Source organism: Artemia sp. Qi Xiang Cuo, chromosome 18, assembly GCF_049724085.1.
Source record: "Artemia sp. Qi Xiang Cuo chromosome 18, ASM4972408v1, whole genome shotgun sequence".
NCBI lineage: Eukaryota > Metazoa > Arthropoda > Branchiopoda > Anostraca > Artemiidae > Artemia > Artemia sp. Qi Xiang Cuo.
This window is the reverse complement of record NC_142811.1, coordinates 24,055,789-24,074,476: the sequence shown is the minus strand read 5'-3', so window position 1 is coordinate 24,074,476 and position 18,688 is coordinate 24,055,789. Positions and strand designations below refer to the sequence as shown.

Sequence of the window (18,688 nt, the reverse complement as noted above, 5' to 3'; positions counted from 1 at the left end):
TTCTGAGTAAATCAGGGGACGAAATCTTCGCAAAAAAATGGAACGTCAAGCATGATTTGAGGAAATACGACGTGGAATCATATAGATTCGGTTTAAGTTTAGCAAACACGCCCAAATATCGACCCGCGAGAGGGAAATTGGATGTAAAATATAACGGCAGAAAGGGCAAGTACCTCCATTATATTCAACATGAGATAAGAAAATTGCAAAAACAATATAAAGTTCGGTACTGGTATGTTAAAGGTCCATGTCAGACAGATTTATTGCTTCTTGAAAAATTTAGAAAACAAAAATTGGTTTACAAAATTGAGGGAAATTCAAACTGCGTAAAATATCAAGGTCAAAATGACCCCCTCCAAGAAATAAAGTGCTACAAACGATATCTATATAATCCAAAAAGCTTAATATATAGAGCGAAAAGAAAAGAAATTATATTTAAAAGAATAAGAACCTATGAATCAAAATCAAAAGCAACCAAGAAATCAAAAAAAACGTCTCTATTGAAATAATTTGGTATGACGTAAATCAAAGTCAACCCACGCACCCTTTACGTTAAAAGAAAAATTCCTGTGTGAAATCAATTAAAATAACTACCCCCCCCACACAAATCCTATGACCACAAATCTGAATCTCACCTTGTTTCCTTCCCCGATAAAAAAAAGAAAAGAAAATCCCATATAATAGGAATCTAAATTCTCATTCGATTATCTATCATAAGAAATCTTCCAATATTGTATTTAATGAAATATTAATTCCAGAAACAGCAAAAAAAGGATGTGGCTAACAAATTTCATGATAATCTTCGTTGCCCAAACTATAGCCCAAGATATCGTAAAACATGGGATAATCTTCAAACATGAGAATTCGTTACTTGGCAAGTCACAATGCCTGGAAGATATTTATGAAACTGGATCCCAAACCGTTTGAAACCCTGTTTCAACAAGTTATGAGACTAGAGAAGAATACTAATAAACTAAAGGACTCTATATTCCAATTCTTAAAATTGGACAAGAGCCTGCAGACAACGAAAGACATGCACCTGAAGGAAAATGCCGGAGATCTACCCCCTATTATTCCTAAACTAAAGTCGAAATTCATAATAGATGACTTTGACAAGAAAATGGCAGAAATTGATAACGCTCTAGGAACTAACAACAAAGGAAACAGAAGGAGAAGAGCATTAAGTAATGTGGACGGTTTCAGAAGAGATCATACTGTGACAAAATATACCAAAAGTTCCTCCTTGACAACTTCCAAGAAAAATAAACTCTATGATGGAAATTACGCCATGCTAAATGACTTACCAAGCATATGGACATACCTCAAGCAACTGTGGCGAGACCATATGGCAAGCAATGTTACCAAGAAAGTATCTCCAAATGAAATAAAGAAAAATATCAACAAGCCACAAGGAAAGAAAAATACCTCGACAACCATCCCCAAACTCAAGACAACAACAGATGAAATACAGCCCTCGCTAACGGATATCACCTCCAATGCAAGTCCAGAGTTAATCAAGCTCAATGAACTGTCCCAAGAAAAATTAATTACCATAACGCATTTAAAACCATCGACGTTTACGAAATGGTAATGGTCCACAGCACCAACATTTACAAAGACCCTCTCCGTCGGCAAAATGTATATAAATTTAAGTGCAAGACTCCCAGTATTAGACACCGAAGCTCAAACTGTATTTGTTCAAGGACACCATTTGGATAACAAAAGGATATTTTCTGAAAATAAAAAGAAAGAAAAACATGTACACGACAAATGCTGGACAATTGACGGCGAATACACATGTGCCAGATTGGCCATGGCCGACGAACAAGCCAAAACTTACGACGAATCGTTACCTGAGCTAAATGAGAAAAACGTCCTAAGAGTATCGATTCACCAATCCTTCTTATTATTGTATAGACAGAGACTACAAGCACTATTTGAATTGTTCAATACCGAAATACAAAAGTTAAAGCAAAGCACCACAAGAATCTTCGAAGTATTCTACCGAAAGAGCAAATACCTTAGATCAGCTAGTCTAATACCAATCGTAGGAGAATTAGCTTCACGCTTATTTGGGCTATCGACTGAAGAAGACCTAAATATCCTAAGGGAAAACGTAGGAAAACTAAATAACGCCATGAACGTGACCTTACATGTCCAAAAAATACAAGCCAGTATAGCCAATTATCAGAGAGACAAAATTGAGGCAATCTCGAAGAAAATATCAAAGACAGTAAGCATAATGAATTATTTAAAGAATGAAGTAGATCGCGTGATTTCCGATTCGAGCCTCACCATGGTATCACTAGACATAGTGACAATCTCATTACTTAACTTGGCAACTGATGTTAGCAAATTTGAATTTGAACTATTTGCCCTTACTGGAGGAACCTTGTCATATGACCTCGTGGACCCTTCGAACCTAAAAAGTATCTCAGATGAAATAAAAACACATCTAACGTTCGGTCTACATCTACCAACAGAACCAGAAGTAGCAAACCTATTCCACTATTATACCAAGCTAAAGGTTCACATAACGGAGATAAACGAACAACTATTTGCAGTAGTAACAATTCCATTAATAAATCAACAATTCATATATGACATGTATAAAATTTCTACGTTTCAAGCCAATATAGGTAGAACTAATTCGTTCATGACTATCACCCCCGAAGCGGAAAACTTGCTTGTCGATCAAGATAGGACGAAATATGCCTTAGCAAATCCACAGGACCTTAAGGAATGCGTGGCTTTCAAAAACCTAGTATGTCAACTAACCCTGCCTATTTATAACGTAAAACCTGGATCTTGTATGTTAGATATATTTTTAAATGAGACTCAACAAGAAGAAATTCCCAATTCATGCGAAGCGCTAGTAGGTAGTACAAAATCAGAAATATTTATTCATCTTAGAAATGATCTATGGCTATTTTCGGTCCCAAAAGAAACAGTTGGGACTATCTCTTGTTATAATAACACAGAAAGATTCGATCCAAGCTACAGAACTGAACTACTATTACAAGACGTGGGAACAATAACCATAAAACAAGGGTGTCGATTAGTAACCAAAGAAGCCGCGGCACAAACACCACTGATAACCACAAGCACGAATATAATAAGCCCTAAGGTGATCAATTACAAACCAGTCAATTTATCGCATACAATTCCTAATATAGAAAACGAAGAAGTAAAAGCCACAATATGGTCAAAAATAGAGAATGTCAAAGGAACCTTACCACTAACAAAAATAAGAGAAGCCTTGGACTCTCAGATTCCCCTATTTACCAATGAAGACCAAAGATTGACGTATGTAGAAAGTAGATACGGACTATTCTCAATAAATTTTTGGTGGAATATCCTCCTGACGGTAGGATTCGTATTCATGATCTCTCTGACTATAAGAATGTTATTGACCCTGAATTACGGAAAAATTATGATAACACGTAGAAAAAGGGCAAAGACAGATCACATCGAATCGAGTGAGATGCAAAACCTTAACCCGGAACTCCCTGATAACCCTTAAGCCAAAAAAAGTAAGGGAGGACATGATCGAGCGAATGGGAGTAGAGGTCCTCATTCGTGCAATGTCCAGTCCCAAATCTCTACTTATTGTTTGCATAAACACATGCAGCTGCAAAGATGTATTTCTTAAGCAGCATGGACGCGCGTAAACAGTAAAGACTTGAAAATTTATAGTAAATCGAGACCTCTCATAAAACCATGTAACCTACCTCGCATGTAGTTATGTAATAGAAAAGTAAATGCTAAAGCAGATGAGTGTTGAATAACATTTAAAAATGTATTGAATATTGAACATGTGCCAAATGCACACACACACACACACACACACATATATATATATATATATATATATATATATATATATATATATATATATATATATATATATATATATATATATATATATATATATATATATATATATATATATATATATATATATATATATATATATATATATATATATATATATATATATATATATATATATAGTATATATATAATTAGTAAATCTTGAAAATATCATATTGTGTTATTTTTCGTAGACACAACTATTTTTCTTATGATTACCTAGCTTATCTCATAGTAATCTAGTGTTGCTGCAATATGTATGTAAAAGCATGAAAATTCCTCTTATTCATTTAATCTTTGAGTTTAACCGTAACCATATTAAATTGATATCATTAGTACAACTATCACGATTATTATTTCAAACAATAGTCCCCGTATAATATCGTATAAGTTGTGTATTATTGCTGTATGTGTTTTAACTCATGTAATTATAAAGAGCATATGATTCTGCCTAGATATTTACATTCCAGGAAGCACAATAATTAGTGCAAATTCATTATTGGTGTACCAGCACGCAACACGGATAAAACCCAGTAGCATCTACTCTCATCATTCGTCAACCACCAATAAGTACTCACCAAGGATACCCATGAAGAAAATACCCTGATGACAATCCAAGTCAACCAAGCTTAGTACAAGGTAACACTACCCCAAACAATATTGGCAAACCAAGAACCCCATATATAGGTATATATCTGTATTAATGATTACCTAGAGAACCACCCCGACCGCAATGTCGTAAAAATACATAAAATCCGTCGATAACTATCCTTAGACGGCAAGGTCCCAAACATTAGATCCTAAGGACCAAGAATACCCTGGATGCAATCCCTCAAGGATTATATATTTTAAGCCCCAAATCAGAGACAATATGTTGAACCAAGATCCCAAGTTTAAGTTTTGACCCTATCCAATCATTATTAGATGTCGCAAAACCAAACCATCCCCAAGTGAAGAAGAACCTAACACAATCAATTTTGCGGGAAATATAAACTGTACGTGCAAACTTTCCCAAAATAAAGTATTAGAGAAGAGACCAAACCAAGTTACCTTAGCCATAAACCCCATGACTAAGCCCTCAATAATGGTGTATCATTTAAACAAGAATCAAAGACAATGCGTCGAACATAGAATTTGAAATCAAGTCTTGATCCAACCACAATTACCATTACATATCGTAACACAGCCTTTTATTCAAACAAAAGAAGGACTAAACGTGAACAATCTACGGGAAACATAGACTGTACAAGTATAAAATTTTCCCGAGGATAGAAGTGCCCAAGAAAAGTTACCCAGTCCAGCGATCAAGATACCCACTTCATGTAATTAATTCCCCAAGGGTTATGTACCCAGGAAACATTTCAACGAATCTGTAACATCAACCCCTCGTATATGACGTGACAAACCACGCACGGACAATTTTGTGCAAGTAGTTATATCCATGAACAGAATAAACGTTTATCTCAATGAAGAAGTGCCAAAAACTGAAACACCATGAAGAAAAACTATGAACACTTACGAAACCCAATAATTAAATAAAAAGACGCGCATATTAAAACGACACCGTATGTGAGTAATATCGACACAAAGAATGATGAAATCAGTGTGAATCTTATGTATCTAACTCGTAACTTTAGTGAATATTGAGAAACTTTGCATAAAACAGATGAAAACAAGTGTAAACTACATTATCCCAGTGTTGCAATCAGACATTAAGCTTAAACCTATTAATGTGTCAAACCTCTTATTTGCAAATTATTTAATTTATATGTATTAGTGTTCTTGAAGTCAGTTACTTATCATATCATTATAGCGTCAGGTGGAAGTATAGTCAAGTATTAGAAAAAGCAAACATTCACCATTTTAAAGTGATAAAATAGTCGCAAAGGCACAACTTAATTAGTTAGAATCATGTAGAATTATTAGCATATCAGGTGAAGTAATTTTAATATTAGGTGGTGGATATAATAAGCATTACGTAATCATATAACCGAATGTTGTTAGTCAAGAGAAACTCTTTGGCCCTTTCGTCAAATAGAGTGTATAGGTGATGGACTTTAAAGTAATGTTTTAATATATGTAGTCACATAAAGCAATCGGGAATATGAAATTAAACATATATCTTACCAAAGCTGAGTTAATTCAAGCAACAAGTACCAAGTTAAAATTGAAAAAAAGGGGAAGCAAGATCAAAATTTGAAAGAGTAGAAAGAGTAGGCTAACACAACGATGAGGAAATCGTTAAGAATGGGAAGGATGATATGTAATGGAATCAATTTTCAAGACCCCGAAATTTTCCAAGTAAAATAAAATCGCCCAATATACGAACCCAAAAGTTCAAATAACCCACAGATCAAGTAACACTTAATTGTCAAATTTAAAAAGTACCGAAACAATTGTATCACAATTGTAACCCTATGAAGAAATCGTTCCCACGAAAAATGTAAAAGCAATAAATAATTAGCGCGACCAATTGTACATGACAGGCAACCAACAATGTAATTTAAATCTTGAGTTTGAATTTCCAAACGATCAAGAGAAGGTAGAAATTATTATACAAAAAACGGTCACGCGAAATACAAAAGTAGAACTATGTATTCCGCTGTAATTACAAGGTAAAGCTTTAAAAAATAGTTTCTTTAAATACAAAGTAGAACTAAGTATCCCGCTCTAATTACAAGGTAGAATTTTATTCTGCCAAGAAGAATTCCAAAGGGAAGTTTTAAAGAGTCATAAATCGTATCAAAAGTTAGTTAAAATTGACTAGCTGATTGGTACATTATTGTCCAATAGTAATAGGGGACATAGAATCAGAACCAATAGAATCAGTGTAATGTACTTTTCTGCAACGCCTGAATGTTAGGCGAAATCGCAGAGTATAGTACTTTCGAACTTAGCAAGTTTGAGTTAGTCAATCTAGAGTCTTTTTTCAGTCTTTTGGAGTCGATTATGAGTCTATGATGAGTTTTACGTGAGTCTAGAAACAGTTTTATGTGAGTCTATTTGCAGTTAGAATGAACTTCTGAAATCATTTATTATTAGTGAATTAACTGTTACCTGTATTGCCTCAGTCAACAGCTTTATCTTAGTGTCTTTGATTTCGAAGTGTTTTTGATATTCCCGTCAAGCTCTGTACCGATCATGTGAGTAACAATAAACGCATCACTTTCTTATTTTATTCTCTTTATGTTAGTATTTCTCAAGATAGTTAGTCCTTGTGGCTCCAATCGGTCTCAAGGGAACCTGAATCATTACAATCTGATTTCGACTCAGTATGACCACTAATATATGCTTCTCATTTGAACCGCTAGTTGAAGCTCCCCACACACGAAGTTTCCCCTCTACTCTAGTATGCTACTCGCGAACCGCCAAAAAAGAGTTTAGTTGAAAATCCCCAGAGAAACTCGAGGATTGAAAATTCCCACAGAAGGAATTAACTGAAAAGATAAGAACAAAAATTAATTATTGAAACCCCCCCCCCGTTAGAATTATTTTCTATCTTTCTTTGGCAAATAAAATAGTAATTAAAGCTAGGATAAAATTTGCAACCAGTATATCATAAAAAATTGCATTTTTATGAACAAATGAGGACTAGAAAATGCGGCGCCAAACTTAACTAAAAGTGCTCTGAAAATCAACTGAAAAAATACAGTACTTTTAGAACACAACACTTTTGTACGTAGAAGTTTAAATAATTTCAAAAAAATACAAGTTGCGACAATAGACAACACCCCCCCCCCACCCTTAAAAATAAGTAGATAATGAAATTGACCGTAGAATTGCAATCGGCGTAAAAACTTGAAAAAGTTATTGAACAAAACAGAAAACATGTAAATATATGCTTAGAAAAGACCTATTGTACTGAAAAAGCTGAAAAAGACTTGAAAAAAAACCCCTTAGGTATCACTGAAGTAAATAATCAAAAAAGAAAGAAAAAAGGGTCCATATTGGAAATACAGCCAGACGGAATTGAAGGAAAAGAAATTGAATGGAGTCGGCTAGACTCTGATATACTTGCATATTGATCTGACCGAACGAGATTAGTACGAGATATTTGTACTAATTACGTACAAAATAAGTAGCATATTGTGCTAGGGAGCCACCGTGACAGTGGTGTAACTCTGGCCCTGATTAAATAGAACTACTGGAAATATGCTCCAGGTATAGAGAGGGAAAATTATGCTATTTCATGTGGGAGCCGTTTTCGGAAAAATGGCTAGCATGGCATAAACAATTAAAAAAGAGGTGCATTAATAGCCTAAAGGACCTAAGTTGAAGTTGAAAAGGCAAGACCACTAAGAGATGGGAAGTTAAAGTGAAAATAGTCATGTTTGCTTATATGTCTTAAAATAAATTACCGTACGCCATGAAGGCAAGGTATATTCATTGCAGAAGGGTCACTTTGTTTAATAATAGAATAGCACAAGAGAAAAGTTATGGCCACAAATCAAAAAGTGTGGCTATAACTAATTAATTGCTGTGTGTAGGCTCATAACAGTTTTTTCAGCATTAGCAGTCAGACAAGAAAACCGGAATATGTTCTATGGTGCTACCGAAACAGCTTGTGGTAAGCAAACTTGCAGAGTGCAGGCACAAGTCAATTGATAATGTCATAACAGGTAAAAAGGTGAATAGATATATTTTGAGCTTATCAAATCTAAGGTAAGCGGATCCTTGTCCCAAAAGGACGCTAAAGCTGAAAAAAAGAGATTACAGGTGAAGACATTATTTAACCATCTCAATTATCTGAAATTCGAAAACTATTAAAAAAGCTCATAAGTTTAAATAAACAAACAGACATAGAGTAAGCTAAAAACAGTTAATGACACAAATTGGCTCGAAATAGAACCATAGAAAATTTGTAAAACAAAGATTAAAAAAAATAAAAATAAATGTAAATAGCCGTATATGGAAAATGTATATAGTGGTAACAAATGTTATTGAGAAAATGTGTATAGTTATAAAGGTATTTTGAAAACCTTTAATAAATATGGAATTGTTATCGTATAAAATTGTAAATGTATAGATTTTACTTGTAAGAACTGTTGCCAAGCCCATTTTATAGTCTTAAAGACAAAAAGAAAAAGAAAGAAAAGAGAAACAAGGATAAATTCCAAAAATTGATATCCTTGGAGGAAAGGACGTGGTATATATTTGGCCATAAATATGACCCTAAAGAAACCCATTGAGGGTGTGTGCACAGAATGACCCAAAGATGGCAGTATAAGAACCATGTACAAAATTAAAACGATTATTGGATAAAAGTAAAATATTGAGAGATCGGGACAACTCTTCTCCAAATAGGAACTATTGTGGTGACGCTTTCTAATTAAGTCAAATTCAGAATTTAGAAAAAAACATAGAGACGCAAATACAAAGTTTAGAAATACCACTTTTTATCATAGATAGCGCAATAGCGCTTCCTAAGTAAAGAACGATTATGGCACAATGTATTTTTTTGGTGTCATACCAGGGCACTTTGTATCGTATCAAATCGAATCGAATTCGTATCGAAAAAGGCTTATTCGATTGGAAATTGGAGTGGCTAGTGCCCTTTTTAAAAGTCGAAAGTGATTGGAGGGCAACTAGTCCCCCCCACGCCCATCATTCCCCAAAATACATTCAATAAAAATTTTAAGATAGGCGTTTTGTTCAGCGTAGTTGATTACCACATAGAAAATATATTTTTGAGGAACACACTCCCCCACAATCCTCAGGGCAAGGGTTTTAACTTATGCCCTGGGGGCATATAAGAACGATGTTGGCAATATGTATTATTTATTACTTTTTTCCTTTAGAGCAGGGCACTTCGTATCGAAGAAATTGTCGTAGAAACTTCGAAAAGGGCTACTTCAATTGAAAATTGGAGTGGCTTGTGCCCTTTTTAATAGTCGAAAGTGATTGGAAGGGGACTAACACCCCTTCCACGCTCACCATTTCCCGAAATACATCCAATCAACCTTTTTAGATAGCCATTTTGTTCAGCGTAGTTGATTTTCAGATAGAAATTATATTTTTGAGGAGGATACTCCCTCACAGCCCTCAGGGCAGGGGTTGTAAGTCATGTTCTGGGGGCATATAAGGTTTTTATAGAAGGTGTTTTCGTAGAAACTTCAAAAAAGGTTCATTCGATTGGAAATTCAAAGGGCTACCACGTCCACTTTTTCCCCAAACACGTCAATCGAAATTTTTAGATAGCCATTTGATTCAACGTAGTTGAAAGTTTTGGAAATTAGATCTTTAAGGATGACAAACCCTCCCCATTATTGTACCATGTACAATGTTTACTTTAAAATATGAGAAGATTACTTTATTCTAAATACGCTTCCGATGCAAGTCGAACTCCCTTAATTAAGTTTGAATTTCCGTTTTAAATTCTCATTTATTTATCAGCCAAATATACCTTTAAAAAGTTCAAAGCGAATGTTGTACTCTGTAGAGATTCGCATTCTTTGTTATACAAAACAAAAGGCTCTTGAAATTCCAGACGCTATTGAAATATCTCAATGGCAAAAAACTGCGGGTTTTTTGCACGCACCAAACTACTGAAAAGGATTGGAATCTAGCTGAAGTATTTTTGAAAAACAATGTGGGACAATGTCTTAAACATTTAGTCTGGTAGTTTTAGAAGTACTCTCGGGAATTTGTATGTTTAATGATCAGAATATCGCGAAAAAACTATTGGATAACTTTGGCCGCATAATGTTTGATTTTGTCAGCATAAGAGTAAAGAGACGGGCCCTCCGTGTGGAGATGAACCAATCAGAATATAGTGTTTATTGCTCAGAAGCAAACTTCGTGTTATATGATAGAGAAGAAGTGTTTTTGGATTCATTATGTGATATGATTATGTTATGAGCATTCCTGATATGATCACTGTATTTTTGCTTTTGCCTACTGAAGTTTGAAGTCGTATGTTTAATCATGTAAGTCTAATAAACCCATTACTTTTCTATTTTTACAGTCTTATTTTATTTGTTCGTATCTAGATTTCAAGAGTAGCCCTCTAGTTCGTATATTATCCATTGGAAACGCTCCCGAGGTAATCTGATAATTTCACGAAAGATATTTATATGCCTGGACTATCGACGCTTGGCCACGGTTGGTCTCTTCCCAAGGACTCCAAAGTTGATTCACAAGCTCAAGCTTATAAACAAAACCCCCCCATAACCTCTGGCGCAGCCGTAAACGTGGATGAAGTATGCGAACTAGTTAGGCGAAAGATTTCACAATATAAAAGATTTACTAGATACAGACCTATAACAAATTTTTTTTAATTGTTATATATGTCTAATCCTATTACAAATATGCTAAAACAGGGATACCATTTTAAAATATCTCATAGGAGATAATATATTTCCAAAATAAGTTAATTAAAAGTTATTTATTTAAGTGAGTAGTTACACTAATTAAACAAAAAAAAAAGAGAGCCATTCCTGCGTTATTAAGTCATGGCGGAGGAGTTAAGTGCATTATTAGTTGCGCAAAAATTAGTCGCAAAAAATGTAGAATTAACCAAATCTATACCACAATATGACGGGCAAACGGACATTGATGAATTTAATATACAGCTAGCACAATTTGTAGAATTAGCTAGAACCGACCTGAAAACTTTAATAAGTATGCTTCTTCTAAGACTAAAAGGGCAGGCATTAACTTTTGTAAAACAGATAGAACAGAGCGTCGGAGAAGATAATAATTTGCCAATAAACACAATAGAAAAACTATTGACGGCATTTAAAAACAGATTTGTCGAGACGAGCTCAACAAACAAACTTAAGCATGGAATGGTATGTTTTGATCATACACAGAACATACAAGAATACCTAAATAAAATACGAATCTCAGTAGAATCAAAGTACGGTCAAGGCTCAGGAGAATTATACGACAAAATCATACTAAATGCGTTTTTGCAAGGCCTTCCTCCAAAATTATATAGGATGGTAATTTCAAAAAATATCCAGACTCTTGATCTTGCGGTACAGGAAGTAAGGCGAATGATTGAAATTGATACAATTGTTGCGAATCATAGTAAAACAAAAATAAATAGCATAAGCGAATCAAAAACAAGCTCATCACCCTTGAAGGTTAGTGATCAGGAACACCCAAATTTCTTTTCAAGAGATAAATCCCCAATACCACAAAGAATCAGGACACAAGAAACCGCCAGGCAAAAAACAGTACGTTTTCAGCCTATGAAACCAAACATTTATAAAAGTAACCCAATAATAAGATGTTACAACTGCAATCGAGTTGGACATATCGCGAAAGAATGTCGTTTTAAAAATGGAATGGCAACATCATTTAATGATGAAACCGCCAGACATACACGTTATTATGGCGATGATTTGTTCGGGGGAACAAATTTTACTACCAGAGGCGCACAAGGGTATATACAGGACGCAATCTTCCCACAAGACCCCCAAGTCTGCCAACCAGCACCTAATAATGTATACCGACAGAACCCGAATAACTCTCCCCCCAGTAGGCAAAACAATTATCGGCCGACGGCAAACCCAAATTTTTCAAACCGACGGCACATAGTTAACTGGCCCACGAGAAATGAAAATTTCTCGAGCCGACGACACTTACAGTCAGCACCAACAGCCGGCACAAATGCCAGAAATACAAATTATCGCAATAATACGTGGCAAAGGAGGGCAGATGTGAATCAGTTGGATGCGTTTATGGAGCCTCACGCATCTGAACCTCTGTCCCAAGCACCTATGTATGAAATAAATTCCCAGGGAAACGCATCAGGCCCCTCAGAAGAATGAATTGGACCCAGATGGGGCCTCGAATATTTTACAGGTCCAAGCCCATAGTAGTACCGTCCTTCAGTGATAATAATAATAAGTTACCCATATTTAATGATTTTTGCGTGGCAAATGTCTATTTTAAAGCTTTAATTGACAGTGGCGCAACAGTCAACATTATAAATTCAGGCATATTTAATATGTTGCCTCCGCATATCAAGCGACAGAGAAATGTAAATAATCCAAACTTAACTAGTGTAACAGGGCACAAGTTGGACGCAAAAGGTTCAATTCGCCTTGACGTGAAAAGAGATAATGGAATCTTCCCGACAAATTTTATAATATGTAGTAATTTTCCGTATGAAGCCATCGTAGGTGCAAATTTTTTAAGGTCAAATAAGATATTGTTAGACGTAGCTAATGAAAAACTCGTGTATCCGGCTAAACCTAGAGGTTCCTCTCCTTCAACCCCTACCTCAAGGAATATTAATCGAAATTACAAAGAAGAAGTAACGGTTAATAAAATTTCCGACGGCACAGTGCCACAATCCTTTGAACCTTTTGTAGCGAGACATAAGGTACATTCGCTACAAAGAGGACGGGACATAGCTAGAAACCCATTTGCTTATTCCGTGCGATATCGGAAAGATGAAGTAAATGTAGATAATAAGTGGATTGAATCCGCAAAAATAAAAATTGGAGATATGCGACAGTATAGGTCAAAAGAAATCAAAGAGATAGTGGAATTGTGGAAAAAAGTAGGGAACCCTAATGGAGTTCAGGCGCAGCCAATGTTATTGTCGAATAGTACCAATCTAAACTTAATAGACAATGAAAATAAAGAAAATTATTATGGATTTGCAATTCGAAAAACGAAAATTCCTCCTAGGACAATGCAAAGGATCCAAATATCTCAAATGGTTGAACCGGTGGATAGCAAATCCGAAATATGGTTCGCCACCCCATCAAAAGAAATTCCCGAAAACTTGTTATGTGAAGAACAAATTATATCTTATGATAAAGGCGAAGGTTTTATTTGGGTGACTAATAACCATGAAAATGATACCATTACGATAAAAAGGGAACATGTTTGGTTAAAATCCAAACTATTTCGGAAAATGACTTATACAAGTTGGTAAACTCCAAAAGAAACATAGTTAATAGCATTAATACATCAATTAATAAAGACCCCCTGACTACCACGCAATTTTTAAACAAGTTTAATATGGATCATATTATTGATTTGGGACTCAAAAAGAAATTATGTTAATTATTGTGGAATTTCAGAGACGTATTTTCAACGTCTGAAAATGACATAGGATTGATTCCATTTTATCAACACTCTATTTTAACGACAGGGTTGCCCGTTGCGAAACAGCCATATCGTGTACCGTATAAACATAAAGAGTGGCTAAAAAACAAAATCCGTCAGTTAGAAAAAAATGAGATTATACGCCCCAGCATATGTCCGTATTCAGCCCCAGTGATATTAATCCCAAAAAAGAATGGCGATATGAGACTCGTGGTGGATTATAGAGCTCTTAACAAGAAAGTAGTGAGTGATAAATTTACCTTATCGAGAATAGACAAAATTTTTGATTCTATATCAAGCAATAACATATTTTTTACTTCTTTGGATCTCACCCAAGGCTACCATCAAATAAAAATAGCCGAAAAGGATGTATATAAAATCTCATTGTGAACAAGTGACTGTTTTTCGTATGAATCTCTGAGAGTACCCATCGGACTTAAAACGAGTTCACGCTTGTTATGTAGACACTTATTACAGTTATTAAGAGGATTGAACAATGTTATTAATTTTGTTGATGACGTTATATGCGTAGGGGAAAATGTGGAGCAACATTTAGCAACGTTAGCAAAAGTATTTGAAAAATTCAGAGAAGGCAATTTAAAATGCTGGCCTGAAAAGGTTAATTTATTACAAGAAAAAATTAAATTTTTGGGAATGGTAGTGTCGCAAGGAGAAATATCCCCTGACCCCGATAAAGTAAAATGTGTTGAAAGGCTCAAACCCCCTAAGACAATGAAGGCACTAAGAGGAATTTTAGGTCTTACTGGATACTTCAGAAAATTTGTCCGAAATTATGCCCAAATTGCGAAACCACTTACGGAATTAACCAAAGGGAACTCCCAAAATGTTGCCTGGTCCCAGGAGGCCCAGATTTCCTTAGACCGTCTCAAAAAGGCACTCACCTCGGAACCCATATTAGCACTTCCAGATTTCGAGAACGGAAAGTTCATAGTTACGACTGATGCCAGTTCCAAGGGCATTAGCACTATTCTTTTACAAATAATCCCAGTAGAAAGTCCCAATTCGCTAGAGGAAGCGTCCAAACAAAAAGTAATAGAAAAGGTTATATGTTATTCGAGCAGAACCTTAACAAAGAGTGAAAGTAATTATTCTGCCACCAATTCGGAATTATTGTCGATAATCCATCACTTGGATAAATTTAGACATTATTTGATTGGTAGAAAATTCATACTACGTTCGGACCACAAAAGCTTGCAGTACCTGCACACATTTAAAAACCCCACGGGAATTCTAGCTAGATGGATTATGAAAATCCAAGACCTTGATTATGAGTTTGAATACTTAAAAGGCAAACAAAACGCAGCATGCGTTTTCTTGAGTAGGTTTCCGGAAGATGAACCGTCGGAAACTGAACGGAAGGAAGTTAATACTATTAACACTAAGATTAAAAGTAAGAAAAATAAAATTAAAGAATCAGAGAAAGAAAATAAGGTTAATTACCGCTCCTTGTCTTTAGAAAATGTAAAAAGAAATCAAGAAAAAGATGGAATGTGTTTAGCTCTTATTAATTATTTCGTGAATGATGATTTATTACCAGATGAATACAAAATCCTTAGAAAAGAAATAGATAATTTTTACTATGATTTCGATGAAGGAATATTATGCATAATCATAGCTGTTGAGGCAAATAGAAACAAAACCTCAATAATACCAGTATTACCAGAAGAACTAACAATGACTGCTTTTGAATGTTTTCATTCAGATATTGGTTGACACTTGGGAGTAACCAAAACCTTTCATAAATTGAAACAGTATTTCTACGTGCCAATCGCATTAACAAAACTTAAAGAATATGTCAGTGCATGTGAAAAGTGTAATTTGAGGAAAAACCCCCAAGCTTACCCCTACCCCCCGCTGGGACGAGTTACGGTAGTGAGAGTCCCCGTTGACATCGTCTCATTTGACCTGTATGGGACGAGTGGAGGTTTACCTGTTTCTAACAGGGGCCATACTTGTATCCTTTCGGTCATAGATCATTTTTCTGGATTTACCTTTGCAAAATCTTTAAAAAATCAAGGCGCGTATGCCACGAGTAAGGCGCTGGCGAAATTATTTTTAAAATTTGGCATCCCAGATAAGGTCATAAGCGACAATGGAAGTAACTTTGTTTCAAAAGTAACGAAAGATCTGATGAAATTTCTCAACATAGAAAAATTAGTAACATCCCCTTATCATCCACAAGCTAATGGAAAAATAGAAAATAGGCATAAAATATTTTCAAATGTATTAAATATCTACACAAAAGACAACCGAAACGATTGGGACCTATTTTTACCTTATTTAACGAATGTAATTAACACTGCCTATTCAGAAGCAACTAAGGACAACCCTTTTTACTTACTTTTTGGTCGCGACTATAGAATCCCATATGACGAAATTATAGAGTCCCGGCAATATTAAAACAACTCAGAAGATTATAAACAAGAATTCATAAATAGGATGAGAAAAACTTATAAAGTAGTAAGAAAAGAGTTGGAAAGATATAAAATAAATCAAGAACAAAGAAACCTACCCAAAGTCAAGGGAAACATAAATTTTAAGATAGGAGACTGTGTCTATCTGAAAAATGAAGCAAAAACGGAAGGCAAGAAACTTTCTAATAAATATTCCGGACCGTACAGAATAATTAAGATATACGATAATAATTTTACATTTAAAATGGTAAATCACGACAATGGAAGAACCTATAAGGCACATGTTAGCCGAATAAAAAGAGCAAAATTTCCGGAAAAATGGGTATCGCATCCCTCATCTACTGAATCATCAGACGCAGAAGATGAGCCCCCTAAGTCAAGATTAGCAGAGTTAAAACCCTTTAATTTCAAGCAAAATTATTTCGAAAATGAAAGTGATCAAGAGAACTTTGAAGAATTCTTAGCTATAAAAAACCTAGTTATTCCAAAAAGAAAATCCCTAGTACCAGTGAGAATAAAAACGCCAAAAACCCCAAAAAGTTCATCGTCAGAAAGTGCAGGAGAACTAGACTATACGATATCTCCTAAAACACAATTTTTCCCCGATAAAATTTCGACTCCTTGTCCCCCCAAAAGATTCCCGGACGATATGGTTTCCCCAGCCACACCAATAGAGAGACCCCTGTCACTACAGGAGGAATTGAACAGAGCAGTAGCAACCCCGGGTATCATTGTAAAGAAAACTTCTCCTAAGGATTCGATTAGGACAAATCTGCGAGGAGCAATGGATCTTATAAATTATCCCATAAAAACTAGGCAAAGTACGTTGCCACAGATTCAAACCCCCAAGGAGGACCAGGAAGGACAATTCCATGACATAACCGTGTCTAAAGTCAAACCCAAACATTGGACTTCATGGAGGGAAACACTAATGCAAAGAGTGCCCCACCCCCCTGAAGACATGGCATTTAAACAGTGGAGAAACCCCGCAAAAACCTTCGATTCATCTCAAAGTTCGCAAGAATCTTTCAAATCTCCCGATTTGAAAACACAAGGCGAAGACTTAGAGAATAAACCTTCTACTTCTAGAGGAGTAGAAATTTACGAAGGAAGGGCCGGCGATACCTCAAGAACACGAAGCGCCACCTTCGAAAGTTCTAATGTCGAATCATCAGAATCCAGTTCCGAAGAATCGGACGATAAATCAGATCAAATGGTAGTTAAAGAAACAGGGAAATCAAAACCAACTTCAGCGGCCGCACACGCAAAAGAAGCAAAATTGAAAGGGCAAGAGTTTTTGAAAAAACAATACAAGAAATTTGACCTCATATCACTAGCTAAACCAAAGAAGAAAAAGCCGCAAGAGGCAGAAGAAAAAATAACAACACAGTCAGGCAGAACGGTCAAAAAACCTGACAGATGGAAATATCCCTGATAAACGTCAATTCAGGTATTCTGTAGTAGGGAGATTGTCTCCACAACATTCGACCGGTTAGTTCTTTTATTACTCGTCGAGGGTGGTAGATTTCGGGTTCCTTATGGAAAACCAACTTGTTATCAACATATAATTAGTAAAGTGCAAATAAAATTTAACCAAGTCAAAAGGGAAGGAAATATAATGCGTAATGATAAATGATAATAACGCGAGTGGTGTCGGGGCATTGGCGATCAGGAAGAAAGAACTAAAGTGGGAAGCTCGTGGTTGGCATATGGTGACAATTAGTGTTTTTAGGTCCTATTTGGCACATTCTGCTTACCGGGTGGCTGCCTTACAAAAATCAACTATACCCCTGCAAATGTGATTTAAACAGTTGGATAATCTATGATTACCCAGTTATTGAAACAATAACGAAACTTATGTCGTGGAGAACGTGATTGTATTTTCGAAGTCGATGTCGTAAAGATTCCCGGACGATATGACTTTGAAAACCCACCCATCGTGCTTCGAATTCATACTCCTCCGTGGAATTCAACTTATAATCCTACAAATTAGTGTAAAGTCAATATACCCAAGTTGTTAAAGGTATGACCCCAATAAACCAAACGCGGCCCCCTCCCAGAGTTCCCTACGGAAAATTAACCCTTGTCCTAACCAAGATGGATATCATCCGAAACAAAAAAATTACTATTAAAAGAGTGTCTAATTGTAAACAAAATATTTTCAGTTATAAAAAATGGCAACAGAATCAAGGCCCATACGTAAAGCGATAATAGATACGGAGTTTATTACAATAATGAATGCAAAGGAGAACATTATATATTCAGCAGCCATGGTAGTTGTGAACGAACAAGGAAAAGAGATATATGCAAAT

The 18,688-nt window shown here is 35.4% G+C and overlaps 2 protein-coding genes across 2 annotated transcripts; both read left to right on the top strand.

The window, feature by feature from the left end:
- Positions 1–1,813: 1,813 nt before the first annotated feature.
- On the top strand, positions 1,814–3,813 carry LOC148941349 (uncharacterized). The gene has a single exon (XM_089104347.1). The coding sequence runs from the start codon at positions 1,814–1,816 to the stop codon at positions 3,521–3,523; it is 1,710 nt and encodes a 569-aa protein (XP_088960473.1). The 3' UTR covers positions 3,524–3,813.
- Positions 3,814–15,084: 11,271 nt separating this feature from the next.
- Positions 15,085–17,811, top strand: LOC148941348 (uncharacterized). The gene is given in 1 exon segment (XM_089104151.1): positions 15,085–17,811. A coding segment is annotated over 1 exon segment (2,604 nt). The 5' UTR covers positions 15,085–15,207.
- The last annotated feature ends 877 nt before the right edge of the window (positions 17,812–18,688 follow it).